A 20,278-nucleotide genomic window follows, 5' to 3' on the forward strand; every position below is an offset into this window, starting at 1 on the left:
ACGCGCATTTAACTGTTTTACTCTCAATTCTTTCCGCGGCATTTCCCTATGCCCTCCACTCATGACCTCCTGATGGTCCCGTTCTGTCGGTCCTCACCTCCCGGCTGCCACGCCGTGCACCCGCGCTGCAGTATGTCACACAGGTGAGGAAAGTCAGAAGATGATTATACGTGATGAGTGGTTTTCCCCACGTCCAAGAAGGACAGAAAACTCCCATCTGCCCCTTCAGCTCTGCCAGTGACTTCGTTTTGAAAGCTGTGTCTGTAAGGGTGATTTAAAGGTGTAACTTCAGAGTTACAGCTGTATCTGTCAGCATGTTTCTAAAAACATTCTCTGCACTGGCTTTTCCTCACTGTATTAGCCATAAGCACATTAGCTCTATGCATTGATGCAGCGGCAGCTAAAAGCGACTATATCCTACCAAAGCTGCCGTCCTCTCGAGGCTAACAAATCCTGCCCAGCCTCCATCCCTGAGAGGGGGCAGCACGTCCCTAATCACAAGTGCTACAACTTCAAACACAGGCAAAGCCATCGCCTTCAAACATTCATCTTTTAACTCCATAGCAATGTTTCTCTTTTGCCAGAGTTCTCCGTGCCACCTGCACTTTTTTAGTCTTACCGAGGTCTCTTCTTATAATGCTTACAAGTACACAAACAGCTTCACCTTCATCTTCAATGAGTCTTTTAAGCCTCAAAGACTGGAGATTTTCAGTACAATGGTGTATTTTGCACTTGAAGTTACAGTATGCAACAAAAACCCACTTTAAAACAAGACCCTTCAGTCTGACCCTCAAGCTTGAAACAAAGTGACATTTAGGCTTTGATCCTCAGTCCCAACTCACAAGTCAGCTTTGGAACTGGATCTAAGATGATCAAGGACCAATCTCTGAATCAATTTCAAACATGACCCAAATTGTCAGTATTGCATTAAGATCTGCTCTGCAGAAATTAATACTGCATTAATCGACATAAATTTAAATTGTCTTTACCGAGATCTAACTTATTACAGCCAGATCACTTGACAAACTTTCCACTTAAACTCCAGTTAAGGTTTGGCTTCCCTAGGACTCCAAGGTCAAGACTAAGCTCTTTGACACCATAAAATCTGTCTCTTTCAGACTAACATAAATCAGGAGAATTTTTTTGGTACTGTATGAATATAAAACAAGAAGCATTTGTTTTTCACATCAGTGATGTATCTGTTTTCTCTTCTTGCCTCCCTTCAAGACAAAAGAACTGGGAACCCCAGTAGCCTGCAGCTTACTTCTAGCATTAATAGTCACTGGCAAAGCCAAGCAGCATGACTGCCTATGCTATTGCTGTTCTACAGCAATGCACTAAAGACCAAATCAAAAATATTAAACAAACCTCACTTGTCACTCAGTCTTGCTAGAAAAGTCCTAAGAAACTCTCCTGTGGCTTTTAAGTAATTACTTGACCGGATGGCCAGAAGGACTTACGCTTCCCAGTCCTGTGCACAGGTGGAATGTCTTTCTTAAGATATTGCCCCTGAATAACCTATTTCAGGAAAAGGGAAGAGCAGTCAAGCACAAGACAGAAATTACAGCCAAGAATAACAGGTGGTAAAACATAAACACTAACAATATTAATCAATAATGCATCATAAAAAATGCAATCTTTAGCAGTAGAAAGTGGCATACTAAATTGCTCATAAGACAAGCTTAATAAATTCCTATCATAATGGAATTGAGTGACACATAATTGAGAATTAGGGGAACTTGTCCTTACTACTGGAGATAAACTGCTCTCACTTGTACCTGGTACTTCCCAATTTAATTTGAAGTATTTGTTAGCACTGATAACCTAACCCTGAGGTGGTGACTGGCAGCGTGAAAAGCACCTGACTGACAGGCAACACTGCCAAAGAATATTCGTTTGCAAATTAACTAGCATACACGGCAAAAGGATAAAAATGTAAATCAATAATTACAATTTTACTTCTCCATTTCTTATTCCAATGCACACCATGGAATCTGTTGCTAGTTAGGGTGACACTTCTTGGCTGAACCCACGTATGTTTCTTCTGCTCACTGCCTTGGAATTCCAATCCCCTCCCTCCAAATGAACCTTCTGCACAGCCAAGAGTAAGGAAGTCCCAGTAAGCACCAGCTCCCTTTTTCCATACTTGCAAAAAGGCTTCTCTTGCCTTAACGTCAAGCTGCAGGCGATGGGTCAGCACACTTCCTACGTGCGTCCACAGGTTCCAGTAGGGTTCTTTATTTAATGACAGCATTTCTTTTAATTACTATTAAATTCAGTAATCTCTTTTTAATTATACTTAAATTCTGACTCCAAAAACTACCTGGTGACACTTCTCCTCAGTACTAATGCCCACTAATGGGAGCCTTTGAAAATCCAACATTTTTGAAGCATGATCTAAAAATCCAATTAGGCATGTGCTTTGATCAGGTTTTGCCGGCTTCACCACCAGTTCCAGCTCAAGATGCGTACCAACAATAACTGTAAAGAGTGGCCCAGCATGGCGTAGCATGCTGGTGTAGCCTGCATGCCAGCACCATCACAGCCAGCATACCAGACAGAGAGGGCAGCAGGTTGACGGCAGAAGAGGAGGAAGCAACAAAAGCCATGACCTTCAACTACTTGCACGTCACCAGCTAACACCGCCGGGCACCGCATGCTTGGGAAGTCAGTCCTGCCCCTCTACCAACATGTGCAGGGCTATCTGTCTCCATTTAGCAGAAAGTAGCTAGTTTTTCTTTGAATAAATATTCATGATGAAATAGATTCCCCTAGCAGGGACTCTTCCCCCTCAACAGAACAAGATCAGATAACCTATACAGATATCCCACCAACCTTTTATCCTCTTATACTCATCTCTTCCCAAACTGTGGGCTTAAATATTCTAACAATGCTGCAAATCCCAGGATTACACCAGACATTGTTCTGGTCATCTGAAGGATAACTAACTTCACCAGGTCTGAAGAAGTAGCTGCTCAGCAGGCACGGGGTGTTCCTGGCAATAACTGCTACGTGTTTCCACATTGTGGTTGGAGATGCCTCTCCTCCCCTGCCCCAAAACCATCTTCGCATTTAGCATCCAAAACTGGGGAAGTCTAAAAGCCAAGATTAACTGTAACCCATTACACAAAACATAAAACCCTTATGATCACGGTGGTGGAACAACTGGCACAGCAAATTCTTCTCACTGCCTACCACTTGTCTCTGGGCTCCTCTGCAGTGCGATGCCATCTGTGATGGCTGTCACAAGAGCTTCTTTCAGAAGTCGGCAAATTAGTTGATCACAAAAATGAGCTAGCAACCCTACTGCCAGGGCCCTGCAGGCACCAATGGACCTTAGTTGCCCTGACCAAGCTCCCAAGGAACCCCCATCCACACCCCTGTGTCTATTTAAGCTCAGGCCTGGGCACCCAGTCCTGACCTAAGCCATGTCATACGTGGCCCTACATCCAGCCTTTTCTCCTGATGCCCAAACTTACTGGCTGGTCTTCTTGGATGGACATCATACCTCCTTTATAGTCAGGCCCTGTTTTCTGGCTGGATATATTCTCAACTTGCTACCTCACCCTACTTGGGACCATGGCCAGAGCCTGTCACCACCCTGGGTGTTGTGGGGCTGCACCCCACCACTGAGGGCACTGCCCACCCTGGGGTCACCCTCGACTCCCACCTCATCCCCCCTTGTGGGAAGCCCCGCTCCCGCTGCTCCCTGACACCTATATTCCCCCACGTTAAAAGAAAAAAAAGGGATAAACAGAAGCAAAGATGCAGTAAAAATAACTCATTCAAAGTTTGCAAGGAACACATTGACTTTCTGCCCAGGAAGTAAAAATCTTCTGGACCCAAACAATAACACTTTATTAATGATTTATACCTCCAGTTTAATCACACACCACAGTACAAGGCAATTCACCTGGGGTCTGTTCTACCTACAAAGCTCCAGGCTTACTACTGAATGACCATGTCTTTGAGCAATGTCAGGAGAACAGGGACATGCAAGTTGGGAAGGCAGAGATGGTCCTGATGACAGAGGTGCAACTCCCGGCTCCTTCCACCGCTTCCTGAACGGTTATGAGCATATGCTAGGAAGGAGGTTAATTTTACCAATTTGGCCATTTTACTGCATCCTAGTCTCCCAACAAAGCAGATTACCCACCAGAAGCCACTGTTAGCAGCACGGTCCACGAACAGTGCTGGGGCACAGCTCGTCCTGACGCAGATGCCGTGAGCCCACACCGCTCATAGTGGCAGCTCAGCCTAACGCCCTACAAAGCAGGACACCTGCCTATCCTAGGAAGGAGGCCAGCCGACCAACTTACCTAGCACAAGCTCATGGTGTTCGTATAAGGCAATACGAGATAGGCAGCGAAGATCACAAGTGGGAAGCTACGGACAATCTATGCTTGGCTCACCATGCTGGCAGATGGGGACGTACGTATCCTTACTTCAGTAGTAATGGAAATGTGAGTGTTCTCTCCACCCACACCTTGGACCTCCCACAAAGCCTATATCTGCACACAAGGCCAGTTCAAAGCAATGCAGAAGTGAAGTGGTAATTGGGGTCAAGCACAGGCTCACACTTGAGTTTGAATAAAACTGCCAGAATTACCAGCTTTGGTAGCCAGTAACTGTTTTCAGCAATAACTTGCTAGTCTGTTCTGCTGGGGCTACACCCTACCTGTGTTGAACTGGACAGATTCAGAGCAGCTCTACTACATGTGTCAGTGTTGTCACTGCATGTCAGGCACAACAGACTTCTGCCCTCAAGGTCTGGTCTGTGGTGTGCCCGCCACAGGACTCTGCTTCAGCAGAGCCACAAAGGTAGAGAGCGTCCCGGCGCTGCAGAACAAGGATAGAGATTAAAGCAAAGCAGGAACCGACTGACCCCTCCTTCCTGCCAGCTAATTGCTACGGTCCACTTGAACATGAACTCCAATCTTTGCACCCTCTGTTCTGGATCAAAGTCCTTAACAAGAAGTCCCAGCCATACTTTAGCCATGGACACAGAAATACAAACACGGGGTTCTCGGGTCATGTTCATTTGCAGCATGACCGGTTGCAACTGCCTCGCTTGCAGATGAGAAAGTACATTCGGGTCATAAGTGCTTAACTTGCAATTTTGACCTCTCAACCTTGTATTGTAGCGACAGATTATTGGCAGTCCAGGAAGATAAAGCTTCCCTCCTTCCTGGGGTCAACCTCTTCTCCCTAAGGATCATCTTATAACAGAGACAAAGAAAGCAGCAAGTAAAATAAAACCCGAGTCTTATTCCCTGAACTTGACAATGTCTTCGCTTGTTAAAAAATGGCAAACCTACTTGCCAAAGGGCACAGGAACAGACAGGAACTGAAAGGGCTACTACATAAATTAAACATGTAAACGCTGGTTGTCCGCTCAAAAATCAGCTCCTTTAATTTCCACATGCGTGGTAACTGATGCAGCCATAGTGCCGTTCCCACGCGCCTTCCCTGGAGCCGATGGGCATACGTTTTTCCAGTTTGCTCCGTAACTATGTCGTGCTCAAAACTGCCTACAGCTAGAAAAGATGACAAACGTGACACAACCCTGCTATTTCCAGCAATGAAGTTAGACATGAAAAAAAGGCTCCACACGTATTTTTAGGCTATAATTGAAATTTTAAAGTAGCCCCTCTCCTCAACATTTGAATGCAGATGTAGCGTGCTGCCAATCTAGCACCAGTCACAGCTTGTGACAGAGCAACATTTTTCATAATTCAACGCAAAATTAATCTCTGAGAGATGAGCAAGAAGCAAATGAGCCCCAGAATTTCACAGACGCAGGTACGTTTTTTGCTACGCTTGTTTGACTATGAGGGAGGACGGAGACTTACAGATCAGCAGGGGAGGGAAAGGCAGGAAGAGAAGGATTCCCAGATGCCTTGCAGTGCTGACAAAAGGTCTGTCTCTTCAAAATGTCTCGCTGCAGCTCATAGACTACAGCTGTTAGTCCTGTGCACTTGTGGGAAACAGTCACACGCGTTCAGCAAGATAGATGGGAAGTTTTTGTTTACATGTCCAAGACTGAGGTAGAACATACCCTTTCAAACATGTTAAGTAGCATCAGTTTCCCCACCTTGAGCAGCACTGCATGAAACATTACTTCTGATGCCCCAGACCCCCACAGGAACTGAAAAAGATATTAGATTTAAATCTGAGGCTGTTTTGAGCAGTAGCAAACACATTCATTAAATGCTATACCAGAGATTTCTGTTTCAAGGAACGAACACCAGCAATGTCCCACAGCCACCACAGAGAACACGGAGGTCTAAAAGGGAAGGATCTAGGAGAGCATCAGCCAGCATCTGCAGCCCCTCACAGATCACTGATGTTACCTTTTTGATAAGTGATAGGAAGTTTGACCTTAAAACTGCAATAAAGTAAGAATGAGCAAAGTGCAGGGACAATATATTTTACGGAGAGGCAATATTTTAATTTACAGATATGTTAATCATGGCTGTGTGAGTAAAAATCCAGGATGGATCACGCACATCAGCCTTGATCAACACTTAAGAGCTTTGCTGACATAGGAAGACCATAGAAAGTGTACGGTTTTATTGTATGTGCTCTTCTCTTTTTTTTTTTTTTTCTTTTTTTAAATAAACTTAGATTTGCCAGCAAAACCTCTAGTAGACATGGACACAAAGGCAAAAGAAAACAAAAAGGGAAGAGGCAGGCCTTTTTGTCACCTATATTGATCATCACTCCAACAAAACTTTCACTGGCAAAAGCTGTCCAAGCACAATACTATCTAGAGGAAGACAGGCTTGCTATTCCAGAAAAGAGATTTCTAAGCACAAGCAGGGCCTCCATCTCTGTTTGTCTACATCCAAATCATAACGCAACATCTCCATTGACATTTGTATAATGGCATTATACAATAATGGCAATTTCACCGTTAATAATGGCATTTCACCTAGACAACCACACTTCTGTGTCGAACACTACATAGAAGATAACCTTTCCAGATGAAGAAAAGGCTGCCTGTTGCTTAGATAGTGCAAGGGAGAAGGTACCTGAAGAATAATGGAGCCGAAACACTGTCTGCATGGGGCAGGAAAGAGCTGGTGGGAGAAACCCTGTTTCCTGAGCTACAGTGTCCCTTTCCATTGGGCAACACCATGCTCCCAGTCAACAACCGCGTCTCTCAAGCGATGGAAGCACCAAAGGTGTCAGGTGTTTCCTACGCAGCAAACTTCGCTGTACTCAACTTGAAAAGGTGGGTATTTTGATGCTTGCTTCCAAGCTCTATTTATGCAACCTGACTTCAAGCTGGGCACACAATGCTGAAGTATTAGAAGCCACTAACTAGAATTACTTTCCAAGAGCTAGTGAGTGCCTTTGATGTTTTTCCTTCAAGTATGCCTTCAACTTCTGATCCAGAAAAGAAAAGCCATTCAGTGTTTGTCAGGGCATGCACATAGAAGATTTACACTTTAGGAACCTAAACATAAAGGCAAAACACAGTGAAAAACTAGAAGCAAGAACTGTTTACGTCTCTGCTCTGTAGCAGAACCAAGCAGAGCAGGTCTGTAGCTTCGCATCAGGACTCGGATGCCCTGGGGCACAACTCATGGTCCCACGGAGGCAACACCTTGTACAGGAGAGCTCAAAAGGAGCTCTCAAAGCCCCATGTATCTGCAACAGGAGGATTTTCCTGGCAAGAGCACCACGAAGGACACACAAGACTGTCCACAAGAGTCATCCTCACAAGCCTAGAGCACACCTGGATGGGACTGCAGTGGTGTCCCTTGGGCTGAATGCTGGGACTCTGGTTGTGCCTGACAGCTAGTTTGCACTTTGGTCTATTCCAGCCCTATAGGGGATTGCAGCCCTTAGATCATGCAAGCTTCAGGCTCCACAAAACCATCCTACCCTGAAGTTTTATTCCTGAATGTGCCACTAACCTAGTGGGAAACCATTAACCAAATCCCTGCACGCATACCCTTCCTGTCCATGCCTCAGTTTCCCTAGCTGTAGATTGAAAAAGAAAACATGGACCTACTTCGTGAAACATTTTTAAGCCTTCTGATTAAAGCAAAGTATTACTACCACAGAAGTAGACTTTGGCCCAAACTCTCAAAGACTTCCAGAAATACTGCTCCTAACTTGCTGCTAATGAAAGCTTTCAACAGCAGCAGGTAGCAGGAAAGCACAGACTTGCCATTAACCAATATACAACACACATGGCTTGACATCCAGCAGTGTTTCCAGGCTCCCACAATGCTGGAGAAATACACCGGGCATACCCCATTCTGGTATGGGTATACTCTTACCCTACCAAGGTAAGAGTAGTTGAGGTACAATCTGATGACAAGAGATCCCCTCACAGCTGGAAAGGGAGCTTGAAATAAATCTCTCTTGGTCACATCCCATCCCAATCAATGGAGAAACAAGCAAAAGGTCTTAAGAGTACAAAGAAAACTAAAACAAAGGGGGAAAAAGTCTATGTAAAGATTGGCAATGGGAAACAACCCAAGCTAGTTTGGACGTGCAAGAATTATGGCCCGTTTCCCTTGGTGCCCAACCACACTGGAGGGAATGAGATGCATTTCTAGTTGCGCAAAGAGTTCTCACAGTAACGTGTTACCACGCTGGTTACAGCATTCTTGAAATAGATGAGGCTGTAAGTCACTGACGTTATACCGATGTACAGGCTTTGTGCATTACTAATCATTCGGACACAACAGCCCCCCTGTATATTTTTTGTTTTGCAAACTGTCCTGGCATCCTCTGCAAAAATTCTCCTTTCTCTATTCTGGAAGATTTTAAGAAACGTGTTTGGAAAACAGGCAACAGAATGAGGAAAGACTCACCAGAAACACTGATGTGTTCTGGGGAAAAAAGAAAACAAGCTGGATCAAGACAGTCAAACATGAAGATGATTTTAATTAAATCATGTCTGTCTTATATTAGCCATTTCAGCTCATTTAGTATCTCAAAAGAGATTTATCTCAAAACAGTTAACAGCTCCAGAAGCCCCAACTTCTTTCCAGTTTTTTCTTTAATGCAATTACACTTTTGCTGTCGCACCAGAAATATTAATAGCCTTTTCTGCGTGGGATAGAGAAGCTCTACAGCAGGACCAGAAGACTTTGATCATATTGATGGCCTGCATGCTAATGGTTACATATAGCTTATCTGTCAATGTCATTTCCACTGAAACTAATGAAAATAGACGGCACCCCCTTCAATACTTCAAGCCTGTATCTCTATAGAGAAAAAGCTACCATTCACTTGGATGCAGAAGTACTCTGTGAAGGACAAGTAAGTGAGAAAGCAGAAAAGCAAAGCTGTTATTCTATTGTATATTGCTCTGTAGGAAGACACAGAGGGACAAATTCTGCTCTTCCTTACAATAGCTTTGATCCAGAACTGATATAACCAAGTCAATGGAGCTGACCCAGATTTACAGGGGAGAAGCGGTTCAGAGCTCCACTCAAGCCTGCAATCCTATATTTCTACCACCACGGGGGACGTGTGCCCTTTATGCAATTCAAAAAGCCTCTGCTCCGGCAGAGTAGACCTGACCCAGTGCTCCCTAAGATCAACTGAAAAGCAACCATAGGTTCGGCCAGTCAATCACGCAGACCTCATGTGATCAATCCACCAGCAAATTCAAACCATTCACCAATGTACTCCTTTCAGAAAAAGTCATCAAATCTTATGGCTTGCCCAAAACAAAACCCCAAACCCAACAGCCTAGCAGGCAGCCATGTTCATCCTACCTCAGCTTCCCCAAGCTTGCCAAAGGACCACCAAGCCTGGTTTGGGAAGCGAAGGAAGGTAGAGAGGCAGAGATCAGCCGGCACGGTCCACAGGATTCCCAGGGCAGCGGTGGCAAGAACTTTGCACAACGTCCAGCTGACTGATCCTGCAACAATTACTAAAGAAGAGAGGAGGACACAGCAATGCTTGGGAGGCAGAGTACGTGTGTCAATAGCCACCCTGATTCTCCGGCGCGTTTGTCCCACTTGATTAGCAGTTACATCAACTTCGTAATTATGTGCACACACACTTAACTCCAAAGATAAAACGCTTATCCCCATCTGGAAACTCAAATATATTTCAGAAGTTAAAATCAAGACAAGCTTTATCAGTTTTATATTTATGACCCCAACTGACACATTTTATTAATCACCAAGTGTTTAAAAAGTGTTAATTCCCTCCCCCTCAGTTACTATAAATTCTCCACTCTCACTTCCAACACAGGCTGTAAAAATACAGATTACTAGAAGGACATATTCGGCTCCTGGTACCCATCAGTGTGGGTGCAAAATGTGCTATTCCGTGTCAGGTCACTTCAGATAATACAGACATTTTTGTTCTGCCTGCATACCAATCAACTTTAAAGCACAATAACGCAAATAGTCTTTAAAAGGATTTTAACTACCTAAAGCTCTTTGTTTTAAGACAAGGTATTACAGTAAAGATCATCCGTGGGATCCAATTATAGCCACCTTATTAATTATATGTCTACCGTCCCTAATCCAAAATCCCTACAAGTTATCCAGTTTAAACTTTTTGATCCCCTTATATAATCATTTATCAGCCAAAAGAGCATGGAAATTACTAGCTACAATGTCATTTGTTACGTGAATTCAGAAGACATTACTCTCTGAGGGTCCTGAAACCCACCTTTTTACCATTTACAAAACATATCTTGAATTGTCAAGAATGTCTTAAAAATGAATAGAAAGTGTTAGCTTTCAAGATAAAACATAATAGGAAAAAAACCTCACAGTTCTCTGCTTTTTACTGAGTACAATGTGTTTGAGAAGTAAATTGAAACCCAACAAACCCTTTTATTCCTCGTGGATTATTATGTGGATTCTGCAATTAAAAACCATCGTCTCCCTCCACTCAGCGAAGTGACATAAAAAGACGCAATCTTTTGATACTGAGCTTACTAAGGATGGTACCTTTTAGCCTGAGACAACGTTCAGAGCAGCAGCAGCAGTTCCTTTGCAGACCAAGCGCAGCTGAGAAGGACCATATCCTCCTCTTTCACCTACCAGAGAAGGGAGAGAAGGGGGGCTGGATCCTGCAAAACCACACGCAGATCACTGTACTCACATCCTTGAAATCAAGGCTGCTTCTCATTGCAAAACGAAAAGCAGACAACCTTTACAGGATGTGAGCACTTCACACCTGTTTTCCCATGGCGTGGTCCACCTACCTTCGTGCCGTTTGCTGGGGAGAGTTACCATCTCCCAAAGCCCTGGAATCACAGTGCCGTGAGAAATTCTGCTCGATTGCATTGTTTGTATTTTCCATTTCCCCCAGCACCTTCTTTTAAGTTTTTTCATAGGAGTGTGAAGCCATTGCAGCGGTGATTGATAGTAACGGATGCAAAGTCATCCTTCAGTGTCTACAGCCTGGCACAAACAAGATGAAGGCTACCTTGAAGAAGCACTCTTACTGTTTAAGCTGATATACCCCCATAAAAATTCCTGCTCTTCCACAGCCTAGAAAGAATTCATAAAATCATTACTTCTCCCAAGCTAGATGTTTCCAAACATGTATAAGTTGAGAAGAAATAACAGAAATGAGAAACCACACTGACTGTATGTTTCAATTAGTAAAATAACAAAGGCACCTACACGGAGCCCTTGGCACTTCTGGGATTTCTTTTAATAACAAAGAACTTCCTTACAGCAGCCTTTCTAGGAGAACAGTGTTTGCGCTTCAGAAATCAATGCACTTGGATTACACGGGCCACCAACTACAGATTTTATAAGGGGTGCAAAGATCGGTGGGTGCATGTGTGCATCCACACGCATTTGTGCGTGCAGCCCTCTTTTTTTTTTTAAGTCAGCGTTTTATAAGTGCTCATACTCAGCTTTTTTAATCCACAGATTCAAATTTGTCAGGAGGAAAAAAATTGAAATATTAAGTTTCCAAATCTAGCCTTAATGTCAGTCAGTAGTCTCTAATGAGATTTTACTCCAAAGTTTCCAGTGGCAGCCATCTAATTTTGTTTCTTTTAAATAACATCCCTGTCTGATGCTTACAAGCCAAATGTTAATGCCTCATTTAGGACCTAATTTCTAATGCGTAAAATTAATAACACCAAAAGCAAAGCTGTCATTTACTTTCATTGCCAACATTGGGCAAGGTGTAAGAAGCAACCAAAAAGAGCATATCAGTTTAAAATAAAAACAAACTGGATATTTAAATGTGAAATGCACAAGGCAGGGAAATTTCTTTAAAACGAGGAAGCCTCCCTGACTCGCACGGACACAAAGTTCGGCTGCTGCAAATTAACAAATGCTTGTGCTGCACCTATTTATACCACACCGTTTAGTCAAAGTCCTGCAAGCATGTCACAGGACTGACCGCCAGCACAGAGCTTTTCAACCCTCTTGAATTTCGTAGAGTGGAACAGGTAAAACAAGCCAGCTCCCACAGACACAGCCGCAATTCCCGCGTCCCGTGCGAGGGGCTCCCCACCAGCCCCCAGGGACCGAAGAGAGCATCGCAGAAAGGGCATCGCAGAGGACGTACGCTGCCACGAGATGGTCACCGCCCCCACGCGTAAGCGCGCGTTATTCGTGCGCTGGTTACCTCTCGTTAGGTGCTTCCTAGTGATGCTACAGCTGGTGTGACAGATGACCCAAGAGGACAGCGAGGAGGGAGCTGAAATCTAACACAGGTCGTCCGCATGAAAACCTACGACTTCAGTTTGATGGGAGGGCAAGCCAACAAACCACATTCATCGATACGGCATAAAATGAAAAATGGGGGATAACAACATTATGCAGGAGAAGCGACACAGAGTCCAAGTGTATATGCGGCAGAATTTTGATTTATTCACGAAACCTTAGTTTCAGGTGCCAAACAATTATATGAAAGGGGAACACGTTGCATCCTCCACTGATTACATTCACAAAATTGGAATCCAAGAAAATCCCTCTGTCTGGAGGCATGAGCCAGAGATAATTAGGAACTGAATTCTCTCACTGGTTCGCTGTAGTCTCTGGTGGTCTCATCTTCTAGTTAGAGCATGAGGCTTGTGCCAGAAACACCACTTTGTCACACGCAGGCATTCTGCCCACAACAAAAGGACGCTATCTATAACCTGGATACTGAAACACAAATAAGGAGGAATTAACCAAACTCTACAGTTTGAATTGTGACTGTAAGCACAAATACCTACCTCGTCCACAAAGACCTCACATGAATGGGCTCCACAGGGAACAGGAACACCCAACAAAACACGAACATGCTTTGAAACGTTATCCTTGTAATAGAGTAGGTGGCTGCTGAATCTGAATGACTCCACAGACATCTCTTTGTCTTTATCCCGGACGCTCCAGCTCTACACAAGTACAAGATTCCCAAACTTAATTTTTTTTCCTTAATGTGAAGGGGAAAACTTCTGCTCTTTCATTGATTTGAACTGGGCCCTTCACCTGCACATCCACGCTTGATTTTATGTATGTTGACACTTAGACAAGTCACACGCAGAACTCAAACGTCTGCCTTGAACAACACGAACAATCTGCAAGAAAAACCAACAAATGCAAACCCTTGTGTCCCCCAGCCCTGTCCTTAACTCCATCAGGATCACCTTAGAGTTGATACACAATACATATGCATCAGCCCTAAAGGCTGGAGAGGAAAAAACTGTGCTGGAATGACATTCACACAAGGACAACTGCAGCAGCTTTGTCAGGCAGGATTTGATACAGTACGTCTGGCAAGAGAGTCAAACAAAACACAGTAGTGCTGGCTTTGGGAAAAGTAACATGGATCTAATTTCTCCCAATTTTCTGAACCACTTTTAGAGTTAGTTACATGGTGCAGTACAAGATAAACTACCTGTCACTTCTGAAAAGCCATGGAAACAATTTAAGAATTCAGAAATATGCTCACCCTATACAGAGATAAAATTGACATACTAGTTGCACCTAATCAACTGTATGAATTTGTTCATAAAAAGCACTGGGCATTTCTGCTCTATATGCTTTTTTCTAAAGGAAAAATAAAGTTTCCATTCACATTGACTTTATCTCTCAAGAAGTTAGACTTTAACCAAGTCATGACACTTTTGCATCTATGAATACAGAGTGTCAGTGCTATGAAAGTCAGCACACAGTTTCCCACTATTGATTCACAGTAACCAAAAAAAATTAAAAGCTTATAAAAACCTATGTTGTAAAAATAGTAACTGTGGAGTAATAAACGTTCTGATAAATTAAAATTTAATAAGACATTACTGTTGACAGTGCCGGGTAATTTTTGCTTGAACACATTCAGAAACATTATTTTTATTTCTTAAGGTCAGCGAGCAGTTGTTGCAAAAAGCTACACTCGTACGTACTGCAATAGAAAAAGCTGCTCTTCTAATAAGCTTAATATTCACTAATCAGGAAGATGTTCAGAAGATACAAAGAGCAGTTTAACTCTCAACTTAAAGCAGCTCCAGACTATCAGTACCTTTGAGAAGAGGGACCAGAGTAAACTTGCTCACACTGACGACGCAGTCCCATGGTAATCAATGAAAAACTTACAGGGACACCGACAAAAAAATACAGCGCGGCCCCCTCGCAGGCACACGGCAGGGTTTCTGCCTGCGACTGAGGGATGGATTTCATTGTGTGCAATTAAATGAGGGCCAAATTCTTGTGGCTGTCAAATGAACTCCATTTCTCTGTATCCCAAACAGAATAATTTAAAACCAGTATACGAGGTCCATCAAAGGAATGCCACACTCCCACTGCTTTGCAGATCTCATTCCCCTCTATAAGCAGGGGAGAAAGCAAGGATCAATTGCAAGATAGGAGACTGCTGCATTGATTTTCAAACGGAATCTTCCATCAAAACCAATGGTGAGCTTGTCTTCAGATATGAGGAAAAAATTGTCATGTGATCTGGATTGTTTCGACAATTGAGCAAAGGTAGACATCAGCCTTCTGTAAGGAGCAAGCAGCTACCAGTCATACAGTGCTGCACGTGTAACCGAGATGATCATGGACAGTAGGCAAGTCTGAGGATCTAACCTTTGTTAGCATCCACAGGAGGACAGTCAAAGTCTAAAACAGGAGATGAAACATGGAACAAAAACATTCTGGTCTGCAGTGGGGTGGGGTTGGGGGCAGAAACCAGGTTCAGAATAAGTTAGTTTCATAAACCTGTCTCTGGTAAGATAAAGATAGTATTAATTATTCTACCTTCACGTGGAATTTTTCATCCCGAAGGATCCCAGCACATCGCCAGTCTGACCCCAGCCTAGCAGAGCAGCTCCTGCCTGCACTTACTGACAGTCGCCCCACTCCCTGCAGCTGGGGTGCCTACAGAAGCAAGCGAACACATCTGTGAGAGCGTAGGCAAAGGACTAGCGAGCAAACTGATTTCACAGGAAAGGCAGCAGATAAAACTACAGTGGGCTGTCATATAAAACCCCAAGACTGACCCACTGCACACAGACAGAAGATCCAGGAGCATGGAGCAATAATCAGGTTCCACTTGGTTACCCAGACAGCACATGGCAGGAGAGTGAAGGGGGAAAATACTCCTAGCAAAGAGCCTCGGAAAATCAGCTATATGTTGCTATATATCCAGCTGTAGCAAACACTGCAGAATGTTTTTTTCTTTCCAGAAAAGGCTAGACAGGCAACAGGAAAATGCACCAAAGTCCCCGCTGCCATTTCCTCCCTCAGGAACAAACAGTCCCCTGAATCCACAGATAAACCACAAAAGCCAGGATCATCTCCAAAGTTTTCTTTACAGTGCTCCTGAGCACCAGAGCGCAGCACCGTTCACCTTTCCCCACCAACAACCGGTCGGGGAACCTAATTTGGGAGGGTGGGTTCCCCAACACATAGGCAATCTCTGCCAAAATTCAGACAATGCAAAGGTGCATTAACCGGACAGCACGTTTATCACCAGCTTCCCAACAAAGAACAGGTACAGAGCCAAAAAGAACAAAGAGTAAAAACCACCTGATCTCCTTCCAATACGCTGGTACTTGAGATACAGCGCAAGAGGCACAACCTCACACTCTTTCGCAAAGGTAACGCTAAGCTCACCTTCCCCGCTTCAGGCTTCGGGTGTGTTTTTGTTGTTAGGGTTTTTTGTTTGTTTGTTTTTAGGAAAGGTTTCTGTTAACTATGTCATTTTCCTATTTATTTATCCCAAAGAAAGAAACCTGCCAGCAGAAATTTGTTTTTGTAATGTTTCTAGCAAGAGATCCACATTCAGACCTCCTAAAACAGAAAATGCCCATCTAACAGATGAAGAGTTGTCTTGGCCCCAAGGTGGGTTAGACTCATCATTTGATGGCCTTCTAGCATCTTTCCCCTTCTGTGTCACACCTAAAATTGTTTGGAAAGCTCTGTAGGCAGAAACCAAGCGTCCTAAAATTCACCAAGATTTTGAAAGCTCTTGATACCTCCAGCCTCATCCCACCTGACGTGCACTCTGCCCAAGGTCTGGCTCCAGCGAATTCAGGCGTACATCAAGAAGGGTTACTGACGTATCTTGAAATAAGGATACAATGCCTCAAAATGATCTGTTACCTGATGCGTATCACGTTGGCAGCTCTACTACCTCCCTCTCCCCAAGCCTTCAAGAACTCCACGTTAATCTACCCCTTGCACCACCAAGGTGGTAACACATACAATCACATAATAGATACCTGGTGAAAGCAGCTGTACATAAACCAAATGACCACCCACACTTTAGAAGGGTCTAGAATAGAGTTCGATAGGTTTGTAGCAGTTTCCACTACAGCAACAGCCCACAAACAGAGCAGAATCAGTTACGATCAAAAAGGTACAATAAGATGGACAGGTTGGGACCGCATTTATTTCCAGATCTACTCCACTCACGCTAACAACCTAAGTATGTGTCGAACAGAAAATGGGTGCAGATTATCCTCCCAGTGATTTCACAGCATTGCATTCTCTCCTCGGAGTTTATGGTAAATCCTTTGAATTGTACTAAAATCTCAACCTATTTATAGTTTCACAATAGCATGAATATAAAGCCATAATCTCCAGCAGTTAGCTATACAGCATATTGAGAATTCTTGAAAGGCAATTTTTCTACATTCAAAAAATTCACAGAAGAATATTTAATTTAATCTCTCACCTACTGTACACTGAGTTTGTGTTCCAGCACTATAATTCATCTGAAACAAGGAGAAATAATAACCCTTGGCCAAATTTTCTGAATATGTGTGCAAACTATATTACCTGTGGAATGCAACCAACGAAAATGTCGCACTTTTTATTAAATTGGTGAAGCTGTGTTACAACCAACAACTCTGCATGGCGCCTCGAAGCCCTGAAATAAAGCCTTCCCCGGGTCTCCTAAGGGCTGAGCACTCCTTGTGAAACCAGTGAGCATGGAGCAGACATAGCAGGAAAGAAAAAATATGCTAATTTTTCTGAGGAGTTGGCAGGTATTAACACAGATGGGCACCATACGAGAACACATTCATCAAGCAAATGATACCAACTTTGGAGGAGCAGACAGCTGATAGAAAAACGCCAAACGGGACTTGGCTTCACCACAGAACAGCAGATCTACTGATTCCTAATCCTAACAGCGCACTAAGCCTCCACCTTCTGACTCCGGAAACTTCAAGGAAAAACCATTTTTAATCAACTACGGCTTGGTGGCCACAAGCAGGGAAGGAAAGAGCCAAACTGAATATGTCCTTTTTCTTTTTACCAAGCTGCGATTCCCTTATTTGCTACAGCTATGCCTGTAGCCACGACACTCGAGAGCCGGCAGGAGAGATTTACAGGTATGGCTGAGAAGAGACTCGCCAGCCGAGAAGTGCGGCCGCTCTGCCGGCTACAGCTGTTGGTCTGCTAAGAGATATCGCTCCCTCTTACAAGCCTCGCTCCTCTGCTCAGCTGTCAGATCCCTCCAAAAAGACATGGCAGGCGCAATTTCCACCTCATTTCTCAGGCAGGAAGGGGGAAAAAGACAGACAGACGGACGGATCAAAATTAATTCTTTTGCCGTGCCGGCTAAATTTCGCAGCGAAGGCGCGCAAAGCGGTCTCGCCGCACGCCACGATGGCTCGGCGCGCGCAGCAGGCATCGCGTGAAGTTTCCGTGGCCCAAGCCCACCTTCGCGCGAACCAGCGGCCGACCCACCAGTGACTTCCACCGCGCCCAGTAACCGCTGTCCCCAGCGCCGCTCTATCCCTAGCGTCCACCGCGCCTGTCAACTGGAAAACTGGAACTCGCGGGAGGAGGCTAGGAGTTTGGATCAGAGGCGATTCCTCCCTTCTACGCCAACTCGGGGGAGCCGGCGCGAAGTTCCCCGCTGGTGGCGGTGGGTGGGTGGGTGGGTGTCCCGGCCGGCCGACCCCCAAACCCCGAAAAGCAGCGAAGCCGAGGGCCCGCAGCCCCGGCGGCGGATGGGGATGGGGTTGGGGGGGGTCCCCCCTCTCGGCGGGGCAGCTCCCGGCACCGCTCTCCGCCGCGACGGGCTTGCCGGCCGGTGCCGTCCCCCGTTCCCCCCCCCCCCCGCCGCCAAAGGCACGCTGTAAGGCAGAAAAGAATAAAATTGAAAAAAATCAAACAACTTTCCAGCCTCCCGCGGGAAGTTTCCTGCGGGAAGGGGCGAGCCGACCTTCCCGGGGCTGCCGGCCGGGCTGCAGGACGCTGCGCCCGCCGCCGAGCCCCGCGCCTGCCGCAGCGGCGCCGGGAGGCGAGAGCCGGGACCGGCGAGAGCCGCCGAGGCTCTCCCGGGGCGCCCGGCACCTGCGCCGGCGGGGAGCGGGGCCGGCGCGGAGCGCTGCGCTGCCCTCCGCGGGACCGGTGGCGATGCCGGTGCGGTCGCGGTGCCGGTGCGGTTGCCGGTGCGCAGCGGTGCCCTACCTGGGTGCAACATACTTTGGAAATAGAAGATGACGAGGATGAAGGAGCCCACGGAAGTGACCAGGACCATCCTGCACACCCGGTTCATCCTCATTACTTCCAGCACCGCCGGCTTCATGGCGTTGTCCGGCGGCGGAGAGCGCAAGGACTGGCGCTGAGAGCCGCTCCGCGCCCGCCCGCGGCGCTCCGAGGTGCCGGGGAAGGAGGAGCCGGAGGAGCCGGAGCCGCCGCCGCGCCGGAGGATGCCCGGGCGCCCGCGCCCCGCACCGGGGGGCGCTAATGCCTGCGCTGGGCGTGACCACGCCGCGCGCCAGGCGGAGGGGCGCTCTGCGCGGCGCGGAGCGGGGGGGGGGGGGAGGCGGGCCAGGCGGGGAGCCTGGGCGGAGCGCTTCCCCCCCTTCCCCCCCCCCCCCCTCGCCAAAGGGAGAGATGGTCCCGCCCGGCGGCGGCGGCGGCAGCGGGCGGGGACGCGCCGGGCTGCCTCGAAGGGGCCGCCGCCGCCGCGGGGCGCGCTCGGCAGGGGGGAGAGGGAGGAGAGGGGCGGGGCGAGGCGGGCGCGTGCGGGCGGCGCCAAGGGCCGACGGGCGTCGCCGGCGCTGAGGGGAGGCGGCGGGAGCGGGGACGCCCTCGGGCCCCTCTCGTCTTGGCGTCTTGGCGGGCGGCGGGGAGCGGCGAGGTGCGCGGCCCCTCTGCCCGTGAACTTGACCGCCTCCGGGTCACTCTCGCCCCTCCTCGGGGGCTTTGGGTCCGCCGGCCTCACCTGGCCAGGCGGGTCGGCGAGGAGGCCGCCCCCCCCCGGCCCGCCGTCGCCCCGCGCGAAGGAGGGTTTCCCCCCGCGCCCCGTGTGTGGAGAGAAATTCTCTTCTCTCCCCCTTTTTTTTTTGTTACTGTGCGGTGCTTGTCACGCTGCTAATCCTAAACGCCTTCCTCCAGGTCTTCTCTGGCTTCAGTGCTATGTGAGGCACGATTTTGCAGCCAGTCCTTGTCGCTTCTCCTTCGGCGTTGCGCTGTCCCGACCGGTAGCTGTTAATATTTATAATCGGTGTAAACACTGACTTCCAGTAGCACTGAATCATCCCTCACGGAAACAGTGCCACCTGGCCTGCCAGAAATGAAAGGGGTTTTTGTTCCTAACTGCGAGACTTTCAAGTTTTCTGAATTAACCGATCGCTCGTTTGTCTGTGGAAAACAAAAGGTTTTCCCCCCACGGTTCCTCCACCGAAGTCTACCTCTCGGTAGCCGGAGAGCGACAACAGGCAATGAGATACGAGACCGTACGTGGGAGGAATGCAGAAGAGCTTCGCGCAACAGAACAAAAGGCATCTGCCTTGTCCACGCGTGCATCGGGGCTCGGGACCCCCGGGGCTTCTGGTGAGCCGGGGCTGCCCCAGCAGCTGCAGGTCAGCTGAGGCCTG

At 46.8% G+C, this 20,278-nt stretch overlaps 1 protein-coding gene across 1 annotated transcript in view; it reads right to left on the minus strand.

Moving 5' to 3' along the window:
- CHST11 (carbohydrate sulfotransferase 11) overlaps positions 1–19,209 on the minus strand; it is a 175,521-nt gene extending 156,312 nt beyond the window's left edge. The window contains exon 1 of the mRNA XM_030041231.2: positions 18,864–19,209. Within this exon, the coding sequence (XP_029897091.1) occupies positions 18,864–18,981 (118 nt within the window). The 5' untranslated portion in view covers positions 18,982–19,209. The remainder of the gene's footprint in view (positions 1–18,863) is intronic.
- Between the last annotated feature and the right edge of the window lie 1,069 nt (positions 19,210–20,278).

Source organism: Aquila chrysaetos, chromosome 17 (genome assembly GCF_900496995.4).
Source record: "Aquila chrysaetos chrysaetos chromosome 17, bAquChr1.4, whole genome shotgun sequence".
NCBI lineage: Eukaryota > Metazoa > Chordata > Aves > Accipitriformes > Accipitridae > Aquila > Aquila chrysaetos.